The sequence below is a fragment of the Balaenoptera borealis genome (assembly GCF_965194805.1).
Source record: "Balaenoptera borealis genome assembly, chromosome: 3".
Classification (NCBI taxonomy): Eukaryota; Metazoa; Chordata; class Mammalia; order Artiodactyla; family Balaenopteridae; genus Balaenoptera; species Balaenoptera borealis.
This window is the reverse complement of record NC_138866.1, coordinates 114,464,538-114,492,075: the sequence shown is the minus strand read 5'-3', so window position 1 is coordinate 114,492,075 and position 27,538 is coordinate 114,464,538. Positions and strand designations below refer to the sequence as shown.

Here is a 27,538-nt window from a genome sequence, read left to right as displayed (position 1 = left end):
GAACATATGCAAAGAGAGACGTGAATGCATCTTCTACAATTTCATCCACTAATGAGGAGACACAAATAAATAGACAGTGAAAAACGGGACCTCTAAAATTGTTTTTAAACTCTGATGCCTAAAAGCAAGCATTCAACTTTCCTCCCGTGGAAAAATATTTAATTAAATTACCTTTGTCTCCATTTTCCTATTTGTCAAATGACAACATATTAAGTGCAATTTAATAGTACCACCTGTGGCATATTAACATGCCATCTCATAACATATTAATATACTATAATAATATCACCCCACAGTATAGTAACATATTCATTTCCATTTCTCTGCAGTTAAGTGATTAATAATAAATATGTACTAGTTCTCTTTAAAAATATTCATCGGTTCTCAAGGAAAATAATCACTAGTGCTGACGTTACAGACCAACAAAAAACTACCCTCAAAATGCTACCTTGGCTGTAGCAGATCCATTTGAGATTGTATGATGTGAAAGACAACAGTACAACCAAATTTTACAAGCTCTTTCAGTGTGCATTTCCGATAATAATCACTTACCTCTGTGGTTTTTTTCGTAGAATCACCAAATTCATCCAGCTTATTTAAGTCTAGAAAGTGGCAAAAGCTTATTAACTCTGGATTTTATTTATTTTCCTTCATTCCAAATTATTTCCATCCTAATCCTATTTTCAAATAGCAAATGAGGATAGTAGAAGTATAACCAGGTATTTTAGCAAATTACTTAACTCTCCAATGGAGGTCAAAATAGATACCCACTAGGTAGGGGTGTAAAGATGAACTAAGAGGGGCTTCCCTGGTGGAGCAGTGGTTGGGAGTCTGCCTGCCAATGCGGGGGACACGGGTTCGAGCCCTGGTCTGGGAGGATCCCACATGCCGCGGAGCAACTGGGCCCGTGAGCCACAATTACTGAGCCTGCGTGTCTGGAGCCTGTGCTCCGCAACAAGAGAGGTCGCGATAGTGAGAGGCCTGCGCACCGCGATGAAGAGTGGCCCCCGCTTGCCGCAACTAGAGAAAGCCCTCGCACAGAAACGAAGACCCAACACAGCCATAAATAAATAAATAAATAAATAAATAAATAAATAAATTTAAAAAAAAAAAAAGAAAAGATGAACTAAGATACAATGAAAGACCCTGACACACAATGTCAAGCACATGGTAGGTGCTCAAAGGTTACAATCTCAAATATGATTGCAGTATATAAAATGTAAATTAAATAAGTATTATTAATTCTTAAAATCACTGAGAACTTTACAGTTAGCAATTCAGAATGGAAGCTGTCCCTCTCACCATGACAGACCTCATAGCTTTAGATATATCCCAACCAAAAAGAATATCAAGCATAAAAAGACAATTTACATTTAAATATAGCAAGCATAAATTCCCAATTAAGAAAAATAAACAAAAAACAAGCATGAGTTAGGAAAACAAACACCATTCAGAAATTCCTGCACAAGTTCAACAGCAGATTTTGCTTCCAGAGACTCAGGCCATTCAGTTACACCAGTCCTCAAACCATCAGCTAAAACCTGTGAGAGATCAAAAAAAAACGAACCCAAAAAACTTGTTAGCAAAAAACATAGTTTAATCAGTAAAATGTATTTAGTAATAATATTAGTACATATATATATATATACTTTTTTTTTTTTCTTTTTTACTTGGCCATACCACGTGGCTTGTGGGATTTTAATTCTCTGACCAGGGATCAAACCCGGGCCCTCGGCAGTGAGAGCGTGGAGTCCTAATCACTGGACTGCCAGGGAATTCCTAGTACCTTGAATTCTTCAATGTTTAATGAGATGCCAGGAACTGTTCTAAATGTTTCATATGCAGTATGTTATTTAATCCTCACAAAAACCCTATGAGGCAGATACTACTAGCACTCCCATTTTACTGAGACTAAGAGGTTAATTAACTTGCTTAAGGTCACACAGTTAGTAACTGACAGTGCCAGGACATGTATCCAGCAGTCTTATGCTAAAGATGGTATTCTGAACTCTCATTATGTGTGCAAAGGTGCTATAAAGGATTCAAGACCTATGAGCCTGCCTTGAAGACACTTCTAATTTTGGTTAAGAAGGACCGATAATACAGATGAAATAACTGGGGAACAACAAATGTGAGACTGAATGGAAGTTTACATAAAAATACCATGGGGCTTCCCTGGTGGCGCAGTGGTTGAGAATCCGCCTGCCAGTGCAGGGGACACGGGTTCGTGCCCTGCTCTGGGAAGATCCCACATGCCGCGGAGCAGCTGGGCCCGTGAGCCACAATTGCTGAGCCTGCGCGTCTGGAGCCTGTGCTCCGCAACGGGAGAGGCCACGACGGTGAGAGGCCCGCGCACCGCGATGAAGAGTGGCCCCCGCTTGCCGCAACTGGAGAAAACCCTCGCACAGTAACGAAGACACAACACAGCCATAAATAAATAAATAAATAAATTAAAAAAAAAAATACCATGAATGTGTATGCCTATACCTACAATATCTAAACTGAACTAAGGAAAGAGGTCGAGGTCAAGATAGGCTGGAATGGCCAGAGGAACGATGTGAAACATTAGCTCAACTCAAATGCAGGAACCATTGGCTACAGAGCAGGGGATAAGATGAAGAAGGTAGGATGATTCCGCCAAGGGTGGCGAAAACACCCAGGAAACAGTGGCAAATAAGAGTACAAGGAATAGGGATTAGACAGGAATAGTGGTCTTAAAACTTAAAAAGATTTTTTATTTCATTTGGAAGACAACAGCCATTGTTGATTTTTTGACAGGAAAATGACATGATCAAGCAGCTAAGAATTCTCCTGTCAGAAACACTCAGGATAGAGTCTAAGGAAAAAAGAAAGTACAGTGTTTCTCAATAGGAGTGAGATCATCCTCCATCCCCAGGGAGCCTTTGGAAAAACGTGAAGATAAATTTTGGCGTCACAGTGACTGTGTGTACAGGAGCGCTTTGAGCATTTAGTCTGGTGGGGGCCAAGAATGCTACATATCTTGCAATGTGTACAATGGTCCCAAACCACAAAGAATGATCCTGCTCAAGATGCCAAGAGTGTGTGTCCCTGTTGAGAACAATGAAGGATCATTAGAGTGGTCCAGAAGGGAGGTAATAGGGCTTTAACTAAGATGGGCACAGTGAGATACCTCAAAGAGAAAAAAACAAAAAACAAACAGTATATTCGAGAGACAGACAGACAGAAATATATAAGGAATAGAAGAAAAGAAAAAAATCCTACCTATTTATAAAAATACAGGGGATTGAACTTGGAGAGACGATGGCCACGTGCACATCTAAGAGTCTGTGAATTTCTAAGGGAGATTATAACAAAGCATGGACTTTCAAGTCAGACAGACAGACATGTATTCGAATGAGTTTTAAACCAGCTCTCCCACTTACCAGTTGCTGACACTTCAGGCAAAATAACCGCACCATCTAGCACCACATGCTGGGCACACAGTAGAGTGGCAGCTTCTAGCTGTGGCAGTAACTAGAGATAGTTCTTACTAAAGTAAAAGACAGGGTTTCTAGCCTGTGAAACTGAAGGAATGATGAAATCACAGAAATAAATGGGGGGCTTATTAACGGGATCTAGTCTGGAGATTTCAAGTTTCATTTTGGACATACTGAATTGGAGGGAAGAGCCCTCTACTCAAGTGGGAACTAATTTGATGGAAGTGGGAAAGATCAGAAGTGGTAGCAGCTTAAAGATGGGAGTCTGGAGTTCCCTCGTAAAGGCATTAGTCAAATCACTAAATGGATAAGCCCTCTGCTGGGGTGGAGAAAGGAGGGCAGAGACAGGAAGGTAGAAGTATGACAGAAGCCCACAGGAAGGGTCCTGAAAGAGGAGCTCTCAAGAAAGAAGAAAGGTGAGAAAGGTAGAAAAAGTACCAAGTTTTTTTTACAAATGGGGAAATAATAAGAGGAGGTAAAAGTATGAAAAACACCTGGTACTGTGCTAGAAGCTGAAGGCACAATGGGGTACTTGGAACTCAAGCCTAGTAGGGGAGACAGAGAAGTAAACAAATTACTGTTTGATAAACCGCCTGACAAGGGGGGTGCGTAAGGTTCTACGGCAGCACGAAGCACAGGCAGCATAAGCTATTCTGGGGGATCAGGGCAATCATCTGAGGTGAAGATGTCACAGACAGTTAACCCAGCAAAGAGGTGGAAGAAGGGCACACTAGGCAGAACAACACACACACACACACACGCCAGAAAGTGACAGTGTGACAGGACTGGAGCTGCTACAAGCAGGGAGCTCAGTATGGCAAAGTAGGGAAGGAGATTAAGCTAAAGAAATAAGTAGGAGCCAGTAAGAACATGGAAAGATGCTCAATGTTATTAGCCATCATGGAAATGCAAATCAAAACCATAACGAGGGACTTCCCTGGCGGTCCAGTGGTTAAGACTCCACGCTTCCACTGCAGGGGGCACCGGTTCAATCCCTAGTCGGGGAACGAAGATACTGCGTGCCTAGCGGCACGGCCCCAAAAAACAAAACAAAAAAACCCCATAAACAAACCATAATGAGATACCACTTCACCCCCACTAGGATGGCTGTAACAAACAATAAAAAAGACAGTATCAAGCATTGGCAAAGATATGGAGAAAATGGAACCCTCATACACTGCTGGTGGGAATGTAAAATGACTCAGCCACTTTGGAAAAGATACAGTTTGGCAGTTCCTCAAAAGGTTAAACATAGAGTTACCATATGACCCAGCAACTCCACCCAAGAGATGTGTAAACATATGTCACATAAAAACTTATACACGACTATTCATGGCAGCATTATTCATAAATAGCCAAAAAGTAGAAACAACCAAAACATGTATCAACTGATGAACGGATAAACAAAAATGTAGTACATATGCACACTGGAATGTTATTCAGTAATAAAAAGGAACAAAATACTACAGAAAGTAGATTAGTGGCTGCCAGGGGCTGGCAGGGGTGGGAGGTTTCTGCTAATGGGTATGGGGTTTCTTTTTGGGGTGATGAAAATACCCTAAAATTAAATATGGTCATGGTTGTACAACTCTGTCAGTATACTAAAAACTATTGAATTGTATACTTAAAATGAGTGAATTTTATGGGATGTAATTTCTATCTCAGTAAAGCTGTTAAAAAAAAGAAAAGAAAAAAGAAGTAAGTAGGGCAGTGACTGGATATAACTGGCTTTGTACGCCAAGCTAAGGCATTTGGAATTTCTACTGCATTAAAATGACTCCCCCCAACGCCCCACCAGGACTTCCCTGGTGGTCCAGTGGTTAAGAATCCGCCTTCCAATGAACTAAGATCCCACATGCCGCAGGGCAACTAAGCCCGCCCACCTCAACTAGAGAGGAGCCATAAGGAAAGATCCCCCATGCCACAACTAAGACCCAATGCAGCCAAAAGTAAATAAATAAACAAATAAATAAACAAAATGAGGGCCCCCCCCCACCCCTGAGATTTAATTTGTAGAGTGGAGCTTAAATTACTGAAACATAAAAACACATGCTCATTAATCTTCAGCATCAATCAAAATCCCAGTTAGTAACAAGCAGATTATACACACATTTGGAATTAACTGGCAACTGACTCACCTGGAAAGAGGGGAATCCATCATATGAATAAAACTCAAATACTTCATAGAAAAGGCAAAAGAACCCATTAACTACTAACTGATGAATGTTCCCTTTAACTGCAAGGACAATTACCACACGGTAACGCTGCTCCAATTGCCAAGCACATAACATTTGGAACAAATTTTGAAGAACACAAAACTAAATAACAATGACACTAGCAAACATTTTAATGAAAACATGAGATTTAATACAAGTTACAAATTCCAGAAGGATACTCACAAGGAGAAATTTCAGTTGTCTGTGAAGATGATTCAGAGGACCTCTGGGCTCTCCCAATTCCACCTTAATATTCTAAAAAGTTCCCAGAGTCAGTTTTCACTGGTAATCCCATCTTCTCTGCATCAGGGTCACAGTTATTTGCATTTCAAACTACCCACACATTTAAAAATATATTTCATAAAGCACTAGTGAACTGAAAAAGTAGGTCAATACTGCATTTAGAACACCTTCCCAGGGATACCAAAGACCCCGCCCATCCCAATACAGTACCCTAAATTCAGGCCACCAGAACCCCTCTCTATACCACAAATGCAGCTACATGGAACACCTGCTCTCCTACTCCGTCCCACTGAATTTCCAAAAGGACAAAGAGTAGAAATATAAATAAATACATCTCAAGACTCAGTGACAAACTTAGCATTACCACACACCAAAAACAACACCCTCCCTCCCCCAGTAAATATGCTCATTAGACTTCTGTTAAATCTACAATGTGCTGTCTTAGCCAGAGGTCAAAGTTTTATAAACCTAAAACCTTAAAAAAAAAAACGGGGGGGGGGGGGTGGTTTGAAAGAGAAGAAAATAGTAAATGCCAGTATGTAAATTCCTATTGCAGGAAAAGAAAAGCGCTAAAAATATAATTATCCATGAGCCACCACCCTGAGGAAACCACTTGTAACACTATCCAGGCCTTCGTGTACACATTTTTAAAAACCACAGTTGAGATCCTACTGTACATATAATTTTGTACTTTTTGGGTCTTTTTTTTTTCCCCTTAATAATAAGCATTTTCTCTCATTATTAAAGATACTTTAAATCATGATTTTAAAAAAATATATACACTATTTCACCATGAAAATCTATTTAAATCATTTTCCTACTGACTATTCAGGTTTTGTTTTTAGTATTTTCTAAACACAGCTATGTGACTGCATTGAATATCTTTGTCCATATATTTTTGTTACCAATTCTGATTAATTTTTTAAGAGCGATTCTAGAAATGTAAATATAGGGTGAAAGGTCTGAACAGAATAATGATTCTTGATGTGTTGACAATATCTGCACTCTTTTAAGAACAGCAGAGACTATAAGTCACTGTGATGATTCCGTTTGAGTCCCCACTCAAGAGACTTTATTAATCATAATTGCAGCACTGTGGATAACTGATAGATCAGATCACCTGGCAAAGCCTCCACTGGCTGCTCTGGTGAGACTTCAGGGGCAAGCTGAGCCTTTCAGAGCTGCCCAGGGAGAGCTGAGCCTGGGGCCGCGCTGGAAGCATGGAGCACTAGCAACAGGCAAGTTCAAAGTAAATCCACACTGAGTAATAAACTCAACAGAAAGAAGGGTTTGCTCCTACCAGAGTTGCAGTTGAAGAGAGTGGAGGGATTTGAAGAATCTCATCCACAGGACTCCAGGAAATATCCAAAGTGATTGTAGTTTGTGAGGCAGCAACTGTATCATCCAAGGCAGTGGACTTAAAGAGCTCATACTGGGCAAAGCCGCTGGCTGTTAACTGAAAGAGTGCATCCAGCAGACCATTAGCTGTGCTTTCACAAGGCCAAAGGCCCATTATCAAAATGACTTTGACTCTTTTTCCAAAATAAAAAGTGTTGAGGACTTCCCTGGTGGTACAGTGGTTAAGAATCCACCTGCCAATGCAGGGGACACGGGATCAAGCCCTGGTCCGGGACGATACCATATGCCGCAGAGCAACTAAGCCCATGCACCACAACTAGAGCCCACATTCCACAACTACTGAAGCCCGCGAGCCCTAGAGCCCGTGCTCCACAACAAGAGAAGCCACCGCAATGAGAAGGCTGCGAACTGCAGCGAAGAGTAACCCCTGCTCGCCACAACTAGAGAAAGCCCGTGTGCAGCAACAAAGACCCAACGCAGCCAAAAATAAATAAATAAATAAATTTATAAAATAAATAAATAAAATTTGTTTAAAAAAAAAAAAAAAAGTGCCGTGCTTTTATCCCAAATGGAAAAATAAGACAATTCTTTTTCATCACAAAGATTAGCTAAAAGGCAAGGCATATATTTTCAGTCATTAGCTGATATGAAAATAAACATTTTGATACTACAGAAAAATATCTAGTCATACTAGGAGTGAAAAAACCTTTACACTAGGAAGGCAGATTGTTAGCAGTTTGAAGAAAATAGTATGAATAGAAGAGAAATACTTACAGTAGACAAGTGATGTCTTTTCTTGTGTGAATTTTTGAGATCTTCAAGATTTACAGAATAATTTTTATCAGCTATAGGACATGAAAGAAAGAAAAATCTTTACAGGTACAATTCAAAATTACATCATTAGAGCTAGAAAATTACAATCCCTCAAATTCTGAGGGTATCACAACTTAACACTAATAATTGTTGAAATTAAATTTTAAATCACAGATGAACTGTTTTTAAAAGAAGGAAAGTAGAACAGAGGTCAATAATACTACCAAAAGTATAATTAAAGGCCCACTATGAAATTGGAATTATATTCAACTTTTTTATCCTCCAATGAAAATTTCCAAAAATACACACATATAAATGAAATGAAACCCAAATAAAACAGCCATAAACTGCTGTTCGGACTTCTGGAAATCTGTTTCTGGACTATCTCCTACATGCTGCAAGTTACACACTACAGTAGATTCATGGTGGCTAACACAAGTTCCACTGGGTGCACTTCCCTCTTAACAATATTAAGTTTCAGTAAAAACCACAAAGCAATAACTATACAAATAAATATATACACACCCCCCCACAAAAGTAAGAGAAGGGGCTTCCCTGGTGGCGCAGTGGTTGAGAGTCTGCCTGCTAATGCAGGGGACACGGGTTCGAGCCCTGGTCTGGGAAGATCCCACATGCCGGGGAGCAACTGGGCCCGTGAGCCACGACTGCTGAGCCTGCGCGTCTGGAGCCTGTGCCCCACAATGGGAGGGGCTGCGATAGTGAGAGGCCCGCGCACCGCGATGAAGAGTGGCCCCCGCACCACGATGAAGAGTGGCCCCCGCTTGCCGCAACTAGAGAAAGCCCTCGCACCAAACGAAGACCCAACACAGCTAAAATAAATAAATAAATAAATAAAGTAGCTATGTTAAAAAAAAAAAAAAAAAAAAGTGTGGTTCTGATTAAATTCCTTCACCTCCCTATGTGTCAATTTAAAAAAAAAAAAAAAAAAAAAAAATAAGAGAAGTGAGCTCTCACCTTTACAGGTGACCATGCACAAGACAATTCCTGTGATGATGTTATTGGTTATGATAAGCTCAGCTCCCAGCCAACAGGTACCTTCAGGATCTGAACCATCACACCTTACCCAAAGGGGAGGAAGGGCAGTAACTGGCCGATTAATCTTCAAATGGGTCATATTAGGATTGTGAGCCATGGTGTAAAGTCCAATTAACTGCCTTGGAAACAACAGTAGGAAGAATAAATTAGACGTAGAGACTGTCAATCAGTCAAAAGTTTTCTTTTCCAAAGATATCATGAACAGTAGCTACGATTCTGACTCTGACCCCACTTCTGATCACCATCTAAGATTTTATACCCAATTCCAATGTGTGGGGTTTTTCCGTACACCAAGCAATTCTCTGACACCAGCTGGGTATCCTACAATTCAACTCAATTCTGACACTATCTACCCAAAGATAGCATCAGCCCCCACAGGTTGAAGCCTCAGTCCTACAAGACTGCCTCCCCCCAACTTCCAACTGCCAAATTCCAAGTCAAGGTTGTCATCTGTGTGTCTATAGATCGCAGGTCCCAACAACCCCCTCCTCGGGTTAAATTAACATGCTAGAGCTGCTCACAGAACTCAGAGAAACATTTTACTTGCTAGATTACCAGTTTATTATAAAAGGGTAGAACTCAGAAACAGCCAGATGGAAGAGGTGTGAAGGGAAAAGTATGAGGAAAAGGGCACAGAGCTTCCACGGCCTCTCCTAGCAAGCCACTCTCCCAGCACCTCCATGTGTTCACCAACCCAGAAGCTCTCCAAACCCTCTCCTTTTGGGTTTTTATGGAGGTTTCATTACATAGTCACAATTGATTAAATAACTGGCCACTGGTGACTGAACTTAACCGCCAGCCCCCCTCCCCACCAGAGGTTGGGTGGGACTCAAAAGTTCCAACCCTCCAGTCACATGCTTGGTTCCCCTGGCAAGCAGCCCCCATTCTTAGGTTACCTGGGGTGGGGTCCAAAAGTCACCTCATTAACATAACAAAAGACACCTTTATAGCTCTCCACACCTAGGAAATGCCAAAGGTTTCAGGAGCTGGGTGCCAGGAACAGCGGACAAAGACCAAATATGTTTCTTATTATACATCACAATATCACAGAATCCCAGAAACAAAAATCTGGAAATTAAGTGGCAAAATACATAAAAGTTTCACCAAGTGAAGAAGTGGGGAGCAGGGCACATGAGGCAGATCGAGAAGTGACAAAAAAAAAAAAAGTGACAAAGTGTAGCTACTACAAGCAGGGAGTTCAATATGGCAGGGATAGAGGGTCAGTGGGAGTGGAAGTAGGCTGTGAGATTAAGCAAAAGAAATAACAGAATATGTCAATTATATCTCAGTAAACCTGGGGGGTGGGAGAAAGTAGAAGCCAATAAATATATGAAAAGATGCTTGAGGTCATTAGTCATGGAACACTTAAGGAAATTTGAATATAGTCTATGGATTAGATGGTAATATTCTAACAATGTTAAATTTCCAGATTTTGATGACTGTTCTGTGGTTATATAAGAGAATGAACTAGATCTTAGGAAATACATAGTGAAGTATTTAGGGGTAAAGGAGCAAGATGTCTCCAACATACTGTTAATATTTCATTTAAAAAAATGTGTGTGTGTGATACGTGTTTGTTATATAGATGTGGGAGTGGGCAGGAGTAGGAGAAGCAGAGGAGGAGGAATAAGCGACAGAATCACCAAGCAGAGACAGCAAAATGTAAATAATTGGTGAATCTGGTTAAGGCTACACAGAAATTCCTGAACTTTTCTTTTAATTTTTCTGTAAATTTGAGTGTATCAGAATTAAAAGTTACTTAAAATATGGCTTAACATTTTTTTTCAAAGAGATGAAAACTAAATTTATTACCAACAGATGTTCAGAAAAGGCATTTCTAAGGGATTGTACTTCAAAAAAGAAATACAATAATCCCAGAAGGAAGGTCTGAAATGCAAGAAGAAATGGAGAGCAAAGAAATGATAAGCCTATGGATAAATCCAAACAAACACTGGCTGGAGAAAACAATGCAAATAAATAATGTTCAAGTTGTGGGACAGAAAAGAAAAAAAGGCCAAACATGACTTAAAATCAAGAAGCCATGAAAGAAAAGACTAATTAATTACAAAAGATTTTAAAAGCGTCTACACAGCAAAACAAAACAAAACCAAAAAACCCCACCATGAAGGAAAGTCACTTTGTGAATATTGTTATTATGGTCCTTATTATCTAATATTGTTATATATATAACCAGATCCTCCAGGACTCCTTGACAGCAAAGACTTCTTGGTTTTGGAGTTGAGGGAGGCCGGGCAGACAGAAAGTCATATGGTGGGGGGGTGGGTAGTGAAACTGGCAAAGCAGACAGAGGCAGTAGGGTTTCTAACAGGGGCACTACTGGCATCTGGGTGGGATCATTCCTCGTTGGACAGGAGAGCCCCATGCATTGCAGGACATTTACCATCCATGGCCCAGGACAAAAGCTCCCCTGAATCACTGTGACAATCAAAAAGTATCCCTGCATATTTCCAATTGCCTGCTGAGTATGGCACCCCTCATGGGGGACCACTGGATTGGATGCTGAAGGCTCCTATGTGTCACTCATAAGGAATCTGTATTTTATCATGAGGCAAAAGAACCACTGAAGGATTTTTAAGCAGGGAAGCAATACAATCAGTCTTTCATTTTATAAAGATCACTCTGGCAGCAGTGAGGAAAAGACTGGCGAGGAACCAGATTAGAAATAAGGAAAACAATTACAAAGCAACAACAGTAAACAGTATAGAGGAATGGAGAAAGGGAAGATCACCACAGTCGTCTGAGTTAGGCTTGGGATACCTATGGGACAGTCAAGAACAGTCAAGTAGAGCTATCCTTAGAGAACGGAGTATACACATCAAGGGGGAGGCGAAAGGAGAGAGGGAGGGATCTAGCTAGATACATATTTTTTTCCCAATGTTTATAAGAACACTTCTATTTAAATCCTACCCTCCACCCCTACACTAAGAAAAAACTTACCTGGCTCTCCCAACTGGTAAAGCAAGTGGTCCAACATTTTCACCAGTAGAGAAATCAGAAATAGCAGTTTCTTCAGATTGTAGTTCTTCAACATGACTTGTTTCTTCCTTTTCTAAAAGCTTTAAAAATGTTTAATTATTTAACCAGGTAAAAGAACACTTAAGGTAACGGTCAACTCTTCACTATGCTAGAACATAACGTACTGATTTCTAAACGCTTAAGCAAAAAATGATTGGGTTATGACAAGAATCATAGGTACAAACCAATTTGGTACCAATAAATCTCACCATCAGAAGCATTTCTACTGTCCTATAAAGATATTGATCTAAGTTGCTACTAATAAAGGAAGTATCTGATACCATCAGAAAAGGAAGTGCTCTACCACGTACAAAATGATGTACAAACACCAAGGGAAACCCATGGAAGACTCCCTGATTTTGTCTCTCCACAAACTTGAAGGTTCACAGCCCTTACTCCTTAAGTCTATTCCTCTTAGGGCTATCAGCTCTCATTTGTGTTTCTGATATCCATGTGTTTAAGTAGCTAAATATCTCAGTTCTGCCAATAATAACAATAATTTTACGAATTAACATTTCCTGAGCATGTACTATGTACCAGTACTGTTCCAAGCTTTCTTTCATTTTTCATAAAAACCCTGAGATAGATACTATTATTAACCCTGTTTTATTGACCAGAAAACTGAGCTAGTGAATGGCTGAATAGCTTGCCTACAATAACACAGCTGCTGAGCTGCAAATCTAACATTTGAATCTAGGTAGTCTGACTTCAAAACTCAAGTTCTTATCCACTAAGCTCTTCTAGCAGTAAATACTTAATAGGTATCTGACCTAGATGTTTCCTCAACTTTGAATTTCTGCTGCCAGATTCCAGATTTTATTCCCTTCCAGGCCTGGGTTTCCAAATAGTTCCTAGAAGTATCCAAGAAATGTCATTTTTCCTTCTGTTCTACTTTTCAATATCCATCTACCTAAAACTCATGCTTTAAGCTCCACTGATCTTTGTAGAAATAAAGCCCATTTTCATTGTTCCCCATCCAAAAGCGCCAGGTGACTCCTCACAGCTCCAAGCTGCATCCTCACTAGTATCCCAACCAATTTCCACACATCCCTCTGCTCATCTTTGCCTTTTCCCAGGTAACTCATCTTCATCCGACCATCTTCATTTTTTCAGCTTTTGCTCAACAAACATTTTCCCTTCTAGGGGAAAAGTCTAAATTCAACCACATAATTCACCTATAATTATTTTCCAAGCATCTGTCCACCACTGATAAGCATCATGAATACAAAAGACAAATAAATAGGTCCCCTCCTCAGAAAGAAGTTTCTGTGTGTATTTAAAATAAAGAGCTCTCTGTTCATTCATCTCAATCTCGGTCCAGACAGCATGTGGGCCCTAAAGCAGACAGAGATATTCCTTCTAAAGGAACATCCACTTTCCCCTATTAGATCCTGTTCCTATCTACTTCGGGAAACAATATACCCAAGAATGGGTCCTGGCCCCAAAGCAACTGTGTAATGTGACAGCATTATCAGCACTCAGTTAACATCACTGTTACTGCTCTGCCAAAACAGTTCCCGAACTTCAAACACAAAGGCGCGGTGTGCAGGGCAGAACTAGAGACGCACATGTAGAGAACACACGTATGGACACCAAGCGGGGAAAGTGGCAGGGCTTGGGGGAGTGGGATGAATTGGGAGATTGGGATTGACATGTATACACTAATATGTATAAAACAGATAATAAGAACAATAAATAAAATAAAATTCAAAAATTCAAAAAATAAAAAAAAGAGGAAAAAAAAAACCCCACAAAGGTGTAAGGCTGTAATTATAAAGTGATGCAAAAAATAAGAAGTCCCCTCTTGTTACATTTAACAAGCAAAAATTAAAGTAGAAATTCACGAGTCATAGCTACTTATGCTGTGCTGTTCAAAACAGTAGCCACCCACCAGCCACATGTGGCTTTTGAGCACCTGAAATGTGGCCAGATTAAACTGAGATTTAAGTGTAAAATACATACCAGATTTTGAAGACGTAGTATGGAAAAAAGAACTTAAAATCTCATTAATGATTTTTATATGAATTAGGTATTGAAATGATAACATTAGATAAATTAGATTAAATAAAAGCATTATTAAACATAATTTCAGACCCAGCAATCCCACTCCTACCCATTTAAAGAAAACTGTGCTCACATAAAATTCTGTATAAAAATGATTATAGTAGCTCTATTAGTGATCGTTGAAGACTGAAAACAACCCAAATGTCCTTCAAAGGATGAATGGGTAAAGAAACTGTGGTACATCCATACCACAGAATACTACTCAGCAGTTAAAAGAAATGAACCATTAATACACACACAACTTGAATGAATCTCAAAGGCATTATTACACTGAGTGAAAGAAGCCAGACTCAAAAGGTTACACACTTTTGGGGGCTTCCCTGGTGGCGCAGTGGTTGAGAATCCGCCTGCTGGTGCAGGGGACACGGGTTCGAGCCCTGGTCTGGGAGGATCCCACATGCCGCGGAGCAGCTGGGCCCGTGAGCCACAATTACTGAGCCTGCGTGTCTGGAGCCTGTGCTCCGCAACAAGAGAGGCCGCGATAGTGAGAGGCCCATGCACTGCGATGAAGAGTGGCCCCCGCTTGCCGCAACTAGAGAAAGCCCTCGCACAGAAACAAAGACCCAACACAGCCAAAAATAAATAAATAAATAAATTTAAAAAAAAGGTTACACACTTTTGTATGATTCCATTCATGACATTCTTAAGAAGATAAAGCTACAGTGAGGGAGAAGAGGGAATGATTTTTTTTTTTTGAATTTCTGAATTTTACTTTATTTTTTTATACAGCAGGTTCTTACTACTTATCCATTTTATAGAGGGAATGATTTTAAAGGGATAGCACGAGGGAGTTTTTTGGGGTGATGGAACTGTTTTGTGTTCTGATTATGATGGTGATTACCAGACTGTAGACATGTGTTAATTCACACAACTGAACAACAAAAGAAAAAGTCAATTTTACAGTATGAAAATTAATTACCTTTTTTTTGCAATGAGGCTACCAGAAAATGTTTAATTACGTATGTGGTTCACATTATCTCTCTATTGGACAGCACTGTACTTACTACTAAAAGATATTAGAATCCACTGTCACTAACATGCTGATAAGAAAATGTGTACATTTGAGAAAATGTGTACATTTGAGATTATCCACAAGAAACCAAATTTGGCTGTTAAGAATTAACCACAAAGCCCAAGCACTACTTACCACTTTTTCCACGATGAATACTGTGTCATTTTCATTTAGAATATTTTTCAAAGGGTTTGGTTGGCCTTTGCTGATCAACTGCACTTGAACATCAGCCTATTAAAAACAGATTAAGGTCCAGCAATGTTATAAATACACACATATATATGTACAAATATTTAAACACATAAAGACCAGCTCTATGCAAGTAACTGGAAAAGAGAATTTGAACAAGACGTAATGTTTTCAAAATATAATTTCATTTATTCTTTGCCCATGTTGTTTTTCATGTTGAGAAAATCTAGCTGGGGAATTCTCTGGAGGTCGAGTGGTTAGGACTCTGCACTTTCACTGCCGAGGGTGCGGGTTCAATCCCTGGTCGGAGAACTAAGATCCCTGCAAGCTGTGGCATGGCCAAAAAAAAAAAAATTCTAGCTCTTATATCTGTTATCTATGTGCTTCAAGGCCCACCTAAAGAGCACCCTGCCTGGTAAGACCTTTTGATTAGGATCACACTGACATCCTCTTCCCCTAATCATATTGGATTTACTGTTATGAACCATAAAATTAGCTCTTTACTAAATATTATCTTTTTTTCTGATTGTACTATGGAATTTAGAACTTTATCAGTTTATAGGAATTGCATATTTCTTCATTCCAATTGCAATAAACATTTATTGTAGAAAAGTTTGAAAACAGGTAGCTAAAAGAGATTTTTTTAAACCCATCTATAATTCTACTAGCCGGAGCAGTCACTACTATTATTAGTCTTTTTGGTGTATATTTTGCCTGATCTTTTTCCAGACATATAAATAAATCTATTTAAAGAGAAACATATCGGGACTTCCCTGGTGGTGCAGTGGTTAAGAATCTGCCTGCCAATGTAGGGGACACAGGTTCCATTCCTGGTCGGGGAAGATCCCACAGGTCGCAGAGCACCTAAGCCTGCGAGCCACAACTACTGAGCCCACATGCCACAACTACTGAAGCCTGCGTGCCTAGAGCCCGTGCTCCGCAACAAGAGAAACCACCACAGTGAGAAGCGCACGCACTGCAACAAAGAGTAGCCCACGCTCGCCACAATTAGAGAAAGCCTGCGCGCAGCAACAAAGACCCAACTCAGCCAAAATAAATAAATAATAAATAAAATAATAGAAATATATCTGTTATTTTGATAACTCAATAGGATTTTGCTTAAAAAATAAACATTCTAATGGTTTCATATCATGAACTTCTTTCCATGCCATTAAATGTTCTTAGGCTGTCTAGTACCATGGATCTACCATCACATAATTCCATATTATTCAACATTTGGGTATTTTCAAGTAATATGCTATAACAAACAATTGATAATGGACATCCTTTAAGTACTTTAAGATGAATATCTAAAATCACATTGATATTGTCAAATTGCCTTTCAAATATGTCATACCCACATATTTGCATTCCCATCACTTAGGTCAACACATTATTTTCATTGTTTATTTTTACCTTTATCTTGTTATTGTTTTAATTTTCATTTATTTGATCACTAATGAGAGTGAACAGCCTCTAATATTCTTATTATTGACAAATATCTCTCACTATTTGAACCTACTTCTTAGTTTGGATATTGAAGCATTTAGATACCAAGTTCAGAGAGCAAAGGATGCTTTGTTATTCTGATCTACTAAGTTCTTGATCAAATACTGTTGTGGGTAGAATTATGTCCCCCCAAAAGATAAGTTGAAGTCCTAACCTCTGGTTCCTCTGAACGTGACCTTATTTGGAAATAGGATCTTTGCAAATGTAATCAAATTAAGATGAAGATTAACTAGGTTGGGGGGGTGACCCTAAACCCAATGACTGGTATATTTACAAGGATAGAGAGATTTAGAGACATAGACACACAGGGAGAATGCCATGTGCTGACAAAGGCAGGTGTTTCAACAAGCCAGGAAACACCAAGGATTGTTGGAAACTACCAGAAGCTAGGAGGAGGCAAGGAAGGATCCTTTCATAGAGCCTTCAGCTGGAACACAGCCCTGCTGACACCTTGATTTCAGACTCCTAGTCCCCAGAACTGTGAGAGAATACATTTCTCATGTTTTAAGAAAACTAATGTGTAGTACATTGTTACAGCAGCCATAGGAAACTAATATAGGTACCAACTGGTAATAATTCAGATAGGGAAGGATTAATAATACATTTACTTGGATATACTTTATTTTTGAGTTTGGTTAGTGAGAATTCAGATTGTAAGAGATAATTATACAGTTGGCCATTGAAGAACACAGGTTTTACCTGTGTGGGTCCACTTACACACAAATTTTTTTCAACAGTAAACACTATAGTACTACATGACCCACTGTCGGTTGAATCCACAGATGTAGAACCTCAGATACGGAGGAACCACATATAGGGAGAGTCCACTATAAAGTTATACTCAGATTTTTGACTATAGCGGGCCAGCACCCTTAACCCCTTTGTTGTTCAAGGGTCAGCAGTATTTGTATTTTTCTTTCTGTGGTTACTTATTTGTATCCTTTGCCTATTCTTCTATTATGATTGTCTTTTTTCCTTATTGATTTTAAGAGCTTTTTATATATTTTACACACATGGATATTAGCCCTTATCATTTATGACTATTTTTCCTTAGCTCGTCTTTTAGAATATAAATTTTAGTTTGCTAATTGTTTTAAGGGATTAAGTTCTATGGGGAGTTTACCTATGGAACACTTGGCATATATTAGATGCTTAAACTTAATAAATTCATGAATGTTTATAGCAGCTTTTTTCATAATTATCAAAAACTGGAAACAATCCAAGTGTCCATCAACTGGCAAAACAGTGGAATACTACTCAACAATAAAAAGGAATGAACTACTGATACACACAACAACACAGTTGAATCTCAATGCATTACATACTCATTGAGAGAAGCCTGACCCAAAAGGCTACAAACTGTATGGTTTTATTTATATGACATTCTGGAAAAGGCAATACAGAAGACAGAAAACAGAGATATAAAACAGATTAGTAGTTGCCAGGGAACAGGGGAAACGGTTGGCTATAAAGGGACATGAGGGGATTTTTTGGAGGTGATAGCAATGTTCTTGATTATGGGGGTTGTTATATGACTAAATGCATTTGTAAAAATTCATAGAACTGTACTCTAAAAGGGTGAAATTTAGTCTATGTAAATTAACTTCAGTAAACTCAACTTTTAAAAACTCAAAATTTTAGGATGATTGAGTTGTTTAAAAACCAAATAAAATGTTCATACCTCATAGATAAATGGATCTTTACAGATTCCTTTCTTTTCTTCATCAAATTCCCTGAAATGCAGAACGACATGTGAAAAATAGAGCTATAGTATTCTGTCATTTAAACTCAGGAGTTAGTCATTACTTTCTCCAAGAGAAAAGCAAAATGCAAAGTATTCATGGCAGTCCTAAGGCATAGTTGAGAAGGGAGAAAAAAGCAGAAAAAGAGTATTAGGTTAACGAGGAAAAAAAAAGAGATGTGATAGAGATTAACAGACAGCTGCCCCGAAGTGGGTACTACTGCTTCTCAGAGGCAGCAGGAAATTAGGTTGCCTACCTCTACTCTTGTAACTTTTAAAACACAGTACCAATTACTATTAAAATGTAAGTTACTACATGACTTTTGGGAAGTAAAAATGACTGGATTCTGACCTGCCACTGAATCAGCGGGTAACCATGGAGAAGTTATTTAAGGGTCCCAGGCCTTGGATTTCTATTGCTAAAATGGAAGCATCCATCCTCCCTGTTTTCATGAGCTGTCACTAAAAAATTAGTAAATTTGATAATGCTAAAGCATTTCCTTTTTAAAATGTAAGCACAAAACTCTAAGATACTTCATAATTATCCTTTTATTCAAGAAAGTTGATCCCAAAGCATGTAAACCATTAACCATTAACATACCAAAATGCACATCAGCCTGATCTACACTCTGAAAGAGAAAAGAATCTTTAGAGTCCTAAAGGAACCCAACAGAATGGTTTCAGGATACCATTTATTGTTTGATCCACTCTATAACTCACTGAAATAAAAACTATGTCTCACATTTTGGACAAGATTGTGACTTATTATTAAAGAAGTTTAACTTCTATGTATGCATAACTCAGGGATGTTATTCAATCAATCATTCAAGAATCATTTCACCAGTATGTGTATTATGGGCAGGCACTCTGTGGACAAAAAAGTTGCCTGCCGTTCTGGTAAACATCGAAGGCTGCCCGCCATAAAACCATCAGCCACTGAAGCCACCCTGGTGCACCCTGAGGGGAATTCAGGATGCAGAAAAACAGGCTACTGGCCCTAGACAGTTAAGATGCATAGCAAAGGAGTAATTTCAATGAGTCCAGACTCTTACATCTTCCCATACATGGAAAAGCACTAAAATCATTAACTTGAGATGTCTGTTCTTGTGATTAGTAGTGAACTTTTGATGTTCAACTACTTTTTTGTTTTGTTTTGCTTTGTTTTTGTTTGTTTATTCCCCCAGCAAAATCTCCTATATATTCTGGCTACTCCCTTACCTCTTTGGAACAGTTCTTTGGAGCTATCTGAGAAGCTGATTCCCAGGCTGTAGTCCTCAGTAAGGTCCCTGAATAACATATCTTTTGGGTTTTGGTTTTTTTAGTCAACAATTCTTTTTTTTTTTTTTTCACACACACACACTGTATTTTATTTTTACAAGAGATAAATAGACTGACACCAAGCATTGTAAATGGATGACCACAACAAAAGCAACAATGATTGCAATTACCAAACACAAAACACACTCATACTATGTCATAATATTTAGTCAACAATTCTTACTAAATGTCCAAGATACAAAACAAATGCATAGTCCCTGGTTCATAGTCTTGACTGCAGTCCAACTAGCAAACCAACAATTGCAATACAGGGTGATGAGTCCCAACAGAGGGGAGTGCGGGGTGCTGTCGAGGCACAAAGGAAGAGGTTTTGCTAGAGCGCTTGAACTGTATGCTGAAAGCCAAGAGGAGCTCACAACAAGATTTTAAATGAGAAAGATCCCCCTGACCTCCTGATGTGGAGGCTATAAACTTGGAGGCCAGGAAAATAGCTGTGAATAACTTGCAGTACTTCAAAAAAGTGATGATGGTGAACAAAAGCAGTAGGGATGCAGGGAGAACAAGGGCACCTGGTGACTGACTAGATGGGACGGGGTGGGTGGCAGTGGAAGAGAACCAAGTGACAGTCTTGGACTTGGAATTCTTAACTCATAGACAGAATTCAGGAGAATGTCAGGTTGTGGGGAATAGATGAATTCAGTTTCACAAATGTTGAGTTTGAGGTCTCATTTGGAAACTTCCAGTAGGCAGGTGGCTACAAAGGCATTGTGAGGGATTCAAGAGAAGTAAGAGAGACTATTGGTGCTTACAAGTGGAGAGAAAGACTAACACCTATGAAATAATTAGAAAATGCAAAAGATCTAAATAAAGTTGTATCAACAAGGGACTGGTTAAATAAACATAAAACAGCCATACAATGAAGTATTATATAGCCGTTAAAAACAATGAGATGTATAGGCTCTCATACTGAAAGCTATCCAAGACATTGTTTAAAAAAAAAAAGATAGAAAAAGCTAGTGATCTTTCTATAATGTTGAAAAAACTGACAAGCATTACCACTTTTGTAAGCAGGAAATAAAAGCAATGAAGACAAATAATGAAAAAGTATGGCATTTAGAAAAGAAGGGGTTAGATTACAACAGTTATCAAAGTGTGGTGTCAGGCCCGCAGCATCTGTTTCACCTGAAATTGGTTAGAAAGGGAAATTCTTTAGCCCCACCCCAGACCTACTAAATGAGAAACCCTGGAAGGGGGCCCAGCAATCTGTTTTGGCAACCTGCCAGGTGATACTGATTCATGCTCAAATTTGAGAACTACTGGATTAGATTTTTATGTTGGATACAGAACTGGATGGAATCCCCTTTAGTACTAGTATTCACTATACGAATAAAACGAACTCTTAGAGCACTGTGAAACAAAGGTGCTTTAAAGAGCCGACACACCATCACGTTATCATTATAACTGTTGCTCATATAACTATTTTGAATAGACTATAACAACACGTTTCACGCCAGCCAGGCTTTAAACAGGTGAAGGATGTCAACATCTAGTTTTCTCTATCCTGGTAGGTGCCCCTAACATATCAGAAGTTGTGTGCATTATCAGAGTGAATAATGCGCCTCTTGGAAAACTTGTCACCTTCCACCTCGGGTGACAATGTACACGTTTTCTCCTAAACGAAACTACAAGCAGCAGGGCCTACAGCGCCAGCCCCACACTGGAGCAGGTAACCGGCGTCTCCCCAGCTTCCAGCTCCCGGGAAAGCGGACTTCGTCTACAACATTCGCGCCGCTGGAAACTGGCAAGGCGCTAATCCCCAAGGCTGTGGAAACAGGCTTGGGGCGGGGATCGAGATACCCCGAGGGAGAAGTGCTGTCCTCACAGCCAAGCCAAAAGCAGGGGCTACTACTCACTGAAGGAGACGAGCGTAAAACTCCTCAGCAGCTCGGTTGGTTCGCGACCACATCCCGCCCCAGTTTGACTGCAGATCCGAAACCGCCAAACTGAAATGCGCGCCAGACGCTGACTTCCGGGGTTATGACCCCCCGCCGGGACTACTTTTACCCACACCCCCCCCCAACAGGTCCCGTTTGTCCACAAAGTTAAACTTTTGTTTTACAGCACACAGCTGTTTTTCCTGTCCCAATAGTTTTCCATTCCCGTAAGAAAAAGTTAAAATAAGTTGTAACGGTTGAGGGGGAAAAGACACTCGTCTCGCGAGAGTTGGCCACGCCCCCTTATGGATTACTCCGCGAAAAGGAGTCCCTTGTTTCTAAGTGCTCTTTTTGGCTTTGGAAGTCAATAGATACCGTAATTTGACATATATGAAGAAATAATATGCTATTTTTATTTTTTTAGAGTGGTAGAGATATATTTTGTGTCCCTGGATTGGTTTTGAGACGGGGCAGGGTGGGGGACGAGTTGAAGATTACATACAGAGTGGGAGTGCCAAGCATTTCCTTTTCCTGTGGGAGCCGCCGGGTTGAGAGGAGCGTGGCGTTCTCCTCTCCCCGCCATGGTGAGTGAAAGTTCTCTGTGTTGGACCGTCCTCTGCTCTTGGGGCCTGGCAGGAATGGGCTTGGGGGTTCAGGGCATAAAATCTTCATGAGGGGAAGCGAGGAGAAGGAGATGGGGACCAAAGGGCGTCTGTTTGTGGCTGGAATCTGGGAAGTGAGGCTCTACGGCAGCCATCTTAGAGGCAACGTGTGCGAGCCGGCGCAGGGCGCGTCTGGAAGCGACACAGGAGGACCCCCAGATCGTTCTCGGGCGCAGAAGGACTTTTGGAATTCTGGCTTCTCTTGGATCTTGAAAGAATGGGTTCCACTGAAGACTTGGAAATTTGCAGGGCCTAAGACTGAGTCTGGGTGAGAGTCAGCTTGGGGTCTTGTATCTCCGTGCCCGGTTTAGTAAGGAATATTTCCGTCTTTTGAGAGATTTCGTTAAAGAAAAAACTTGTATTTCCACTTTTTTCCTGAATTATTGTGTGTTCATCTTAAGAATTGCCTCTGAAAGCATTTTGGTCCTCTTGCTTTAAAATTTAATTGTTGTGTATGTACTGCATAAATAACGTCTGTATATGTGCCTTGGGGAGTTGAGTGAACAAAATAGGGAAAAAGCACTATCCTTATGCAGTTTCGATCGTAATTGAGCTGGTCAAAATGCATTGTAATGTTCAATGGTAGTAAGTGTTGTAGACATAGGAAGTTGGAGAGGAAGCAGTAATTGGGCTTTATAAACAGTGATCAGAGAAACCTGAAGGAGGTGAGGAAGAGTATCTTTAGGTAGGAGACTCGTTACATCTGAGGCAGGACAGGGACGGCCCTGAGTGTAGGCCTGAGCATCTGGAAGAGAGTATGGTAAGCGAGGTTGAGCAGGTTGTGTAGGTCCTGCTTGGGATGTTTTCCTTTCGGGTGGTAAGTCTTTGGAGAAGATTGAGCAAGAAGTAACAGGGCTGTTGTTTTTACTAGGAATTTTTGAAACCTGTGTTTGGAATGGGATGAAGGGGGCAAGGATGGATGTTTGGAGGAGTGGGGCCCTGGTAGATTCGCTGACATTTGGGATGAAAGAGTTTGAATGATGGCATTAAATTGCATTTTCAAACCTTACAGTATGGTTTTGATTATTTTGCTTTCGTTTAATCATAAAGCGTTCTCTTTGAAAATGATGAAAATTCTGTGGCAGAACTTGAGAATCTTAAGTGTCCTTCAAGTATTTACTGATGTTAATAGACCTGATGGTGTGTTGGTAACTTAGCCTTTGTTTTTGCTTTAAGCGTTATCTACCTCATCAAACTCTAGTCTGTTCTGGAACTGAACCGTTAATGCTTTTGTTGGCACGTGAGAAGAGTGCCTGACATTGCTTGTCAATATAAATATTTTTTTCCTTTTTCCCAGGCGTGTGCTCGTCCACTTATATCAGTGTACTCTGAAAAGGGGGAGTCATCTGGCAAAAATGTCACTTTGCCTGCTGTGTTCAAGGCTCCCATTCGACCAGATATTGTGAACTTTGTTCACACCAACTTGCGCAAAAACAACAGACAGCCCTATGCTGTCAGTGAATTAGCAGGTATGGATTTAGATCTTTCCTCGGTTGACTTTTTAAGAGGTACTTAACAGCAGTGATGAAATTTCACTCCATTGGTCCGTGTTTCTGAACCACATGATTTTCCTGGATGTTCTGATGCTGTTTGCTACCGTGCATGGTAGTCATAGAATGGTGTGGTTGGGTAGCCAAAACTTGTGTTTCTTCACAATTTCAGGTCATCAAACCAGTGCTGAGTCTTGGGGTACTGGCAGAGCTGTGGCTCGAATTCCCAGGGTTCGAGGTGGCGGCACTCACCGTTCTGGCCAGGGTGCTTTTGGAAATGTATCCTTTGTTTCACCACCTAGACTAGCCAGCTGTGGCATTTAGCAGGCTGGACCTGGTTTTTTCATGTTAGTAGTTGGAAAATAATTTATGCTGAAGATGCTAGTGTCCAGATTAAACATTTCTCTAGACAGATTTGAAATCCGAAAGATTTTTCCGTCATAATTTTTAAAGCCAACAGGTTTGATAGTAGGAAGTTTTGCTTGCAATGATGTCGTAATTTGCGCCTTACTCTGTTCTCAGTGACAGTTGCCTGCTGTCAGTAAGCTGGTTCAGAAGGGTGACGAAAATTCTTCCTGAGCAAGACATAACCTGTTTTTAATTCCTAAAATTTGAGAAATGCGATTCTTAACTGGGAAAACAGATGTGTCGTGGGGGCCGCATGTTTGCACCAACCAAGACCTGGCGACGTTGGCACCGCAGAGTGAATACAACGCAGAAACGATATGCCATCTGCTCTGCATTGGCTGCCTCGGCTTTACCAGCGCTGGTCATGTCTAAAGGTTTGTGATATTTTATATTCTAGGAGTCGTATAAAATACCCCCTTTTTTTTTTATACCTGACCCTTTTCATGGTGTTAATGGTTAATAGCCTGTGTACATTCACTTCATCCTAGAGTGTCTGGCTGAATTTCCGTTTGCTAAATACTAGTTATAACCACTTCAGTCTATCTAACAACTCAATCATCAGTGAATACTATGTAACTGGGGGAACTAATTCAAATAAAGTGATGTAGTATATTGTTAGAAAGCTTTTCCACTTTGTCATGTTGCTTCCTCTTTTTATTTAACTGTCAAAATGATGAGATTCCACTTCATTGGTCCGTGTTTCTGAAACACATGATATTTGTGGAAATTCTGATTTGGCAAATTGTATACACCATTTTTATTTTGTGGGTTCGATTCAGTTTTTCAAAGGGTGCAGGGTAACCAGGTCACTGTTAATTGGCTTTGTCAGGTCATCGTATAGAGGAAGTTCCTGAACTTCCTTTGGTGGTTGAAGATAAAGTTGAAGGCTACAAGAAGACCAAGGAGGCTGTTTTGCTCCTGAAGAAACTTAAGGCTTGGAATGATATCAAAAAGGTAGGTTTTGTGGTCCTTCACACAAATTTGTTGCCAGATTTTAAATTTCAAAAGATTACTGAAGGGGGACGGTATAACTAAACCGTAGTGGATGTGAGGGAGAGCAAGGACTCTGGAACCACATTACCTGAGTTTGAAACCTGAAATCATTGCTGTGTTAAATTCAGGCAAGTCATTTTTGCCTCTAGTTTGATCATCTGTAAAATGAATTTTTTTAAACTATGAAGATCTATTGCAGGGATCATATCTCAATCAAAATACCAAACCTCACTTTGTTAGGTCTACGCCTCGCAGCGAATGAGAGCTGGCAAAGGCAAAATGAGAAACCGTCGCCGTATCCAGCGCAGGGGACCCTGCATCATTTATAATGAGGACAATGGTATCATCAAGGCCTTCAGAAACATCCCTGGTAATTCCTGTACTGCTTACATGTTTTAATTACTCATGCTATGCAAGCTTACTCAGCTTTTATTATGATGAGATTTCACTTTATGGTCTGTGTTTCTGAAAATTCATGATTTTGTGGAACTTCTGATTCTTGGCTGAATGAGTGAGCCCTTGATGGTTGAAATTCATGATTAAAATACTTCTTGGGTGCTATAAAGATGATTTGTGTTTCTTCTGTTGAAATACAGGCTCTCTAATTCTTGTTTTCCCTTTAAAAGGAATTACTCTGCTTAATGTAAGCAAACTGAACATTTTGAAACTTGCTCCTGGTGGGCATGTGGGACGTTTCTGCATTTGGACTGAAAGTGCTTTCCGCAAGTTAGATGAGCTGTATGGCACCTGGCGTAAAGCTGCCTCCCTCAAGAGTAACTACAAGTGAGTGTAATTCATATATCGAACATGGTGTTTATGCCGTGGATAGTGTTCAAAATTGGTTTGCATATTTTCTAAATAACGGATTGTGTTGCCATTTCCTCCTTGTATACAGATGCAATATGTGGAAATGGTGAGATTCAGAGAAGTGACAGTATAGTGGAAATTCTGATTGTATTCTGTAGAGCTTAAATGATTAAAAATAATCTTTTGTTGAGGTTCATGTTCTTTAGTCAGTTACATGAGAACTAGGAGTTTAGCCTCTATAGTCAATGTTTTCTTTTTTCATTCAGCCTCCCCATGCACAAGATGCTCAATACAGACCTTAGCAGAATCTTGAAAAGCCCAGAGATCCAAAGAGCCCTCCGAGCACCACGGTAAAGTTGTGATATTCACTGTAATTCTTGCCCGCCTCGCACTATTGGGTATTTCAGAAATATGGGTAATGTAAATAAACTATAAATATAGTCTCTACCTTTTTATAGCAAGAAGATTCATCGCAGAGTCCTGAAGAAGAATCCACTGAAAAACCTGAGAATCATGTTGAAGCTAAACCCATATGCAAAGACCATGCGCCGGAACACCATTCTTCGCCAGGCCAAGAACGTAAGCAATAATTTGGGTTTTGCTGATACATGTTGAGTTTTTAGAAAGATTTGATTCTTAGATTTTCTTCCTAATTTGTTGCAGCACAAAATCCGGATGGATAGGGCAGCAGCAGCACTAGAAGCCAAATCAGATGAGAAGGGGATTCCAGGCAAGAAGCCTGTGGTGGGAAAGAAGGGAAAAGAGGCTGTTCGCGTTAAGAAGCTGAAGAAGCCAAAGAAGCCAAAGAAGGCTTTGGTGGGAAAAAAGGCTGCAGTGACCAAGAAACCAGCAGCCGAAAAGAAGCCTGCTAAAAAGAAGCCCACAGAAAAGAAACCCACCGAAAAGAAACCCACCACAGAGGAAAAGAAGGCTGCTTCATAAACTTAAATTTGTTTATTTGGTAAAGGTCAAATCATTTTGGACAGCTAATTTTGAATAAAGACCTGATCAAAGAGGCAGTGAGAAACATGACTTGGATGTGTTGTGTGAATCTTGGTTAGAATTTTTTTTACTGACACTTTGTTCTTAATAATTAAGCCTTTTAGTCTAGAATTCAAGCCTTTTAAGTCTGGTATAAAATGGAGCCTTGGATTTAGTATAAAATCCACGAAGTTGAATGAGAAGTGGGATGTTCCATAAATCCAGATATAAAATCCACTTTGTAAGTAAAAATGTTTTGAGAAACAGATGGTTAAAAGACTTGTCCCAG

The 27,538-nt window shown here is 39.9% G+C and overlaps 2 protein-coding genes across 4 annotated transcripts in view; one reads left to right on the top strand and one right to left on the bottom strand.

Annotated features, from left to right (window-relative positions):
• ZWILCH (zwilch kinetochore protein) overlaps nt 1–22,231 on the bottom strand; it is a 54,636-nt gene extending 32,405 nt beyond the window's left edge. For all 3 annotated transcript variants that reach the window (XR_014242120.1, XR_014242121.1, XM_082383329.1), the window contains exons 1-10: nt 21,888–22,231; nt 18,637–18,688; nt 15,393–15,488; nt 12,104–12,222; nt 9,065–9,264; nt 8,051–8,121; nt 7,218–7,373; nt 5,858–5,929; nt 1,448–1,541; nt 553–602 (exon numbers count right to left, since the gene is read on the bottom strand). Coding sequence is in view for 1 of the 3 variants with exons in the window: in XM_082383329.1 (XP_082239455.1) it covers nt 553–602; nt 1,448–1,541; nt 5,858–5,929; nt 7,218–7,373; nt 8,051–8,121; nt 9,065–9,264; nt 12,104–12,222; nt 15,393–15,488; nt 18,637–18,688; nt 21,888–21,940 (963 nt within the window). In the remaining 2 variants the exon portion in view is untranslated. The remainder of the gene's footprint in view (nt 1–552; nt 603–1,447; nt 1,542–5,857; nt 5,930–7,217; nt 7,374–8,050; nt 8,122–9,064; nt 9,265–12,103; nt 12,223–15,392; nt 15,489–18,636; nt 18,689–21,887) is intronic.
• Nucleotides 22,232–22,347: 116 nt separating this feature from the next.
• Nucleotides 22,348–27,300, top strand: RPL4 (ribosomal protein L4). Its single transcript, XM_082383392.1, has 10 exons — nt 22,348–22,492; nt 23,868–24,039; nt 24,233–24,339; nt 24,704–24,842; nt 25,298–25,422; nt 25,702–25,831; nt 26,088–26,244; nt 26,535–26,618; nt 26,727–26,847; nt 26,932–27,300. Exons 1-10 carry the CDS (start codon nt 22,490–22,492, stop codon nt 27,208–27,210), a joined length of 1,317 nt encoding a protein of 438 aa, XP_082239518.1. The 5' UTR covers nt 22,348–22,489; the 3' UTR covers nt 27,211–27,300.
• Nucleotides 27,301–27,538: the final 238 nt, after the last annotated feature.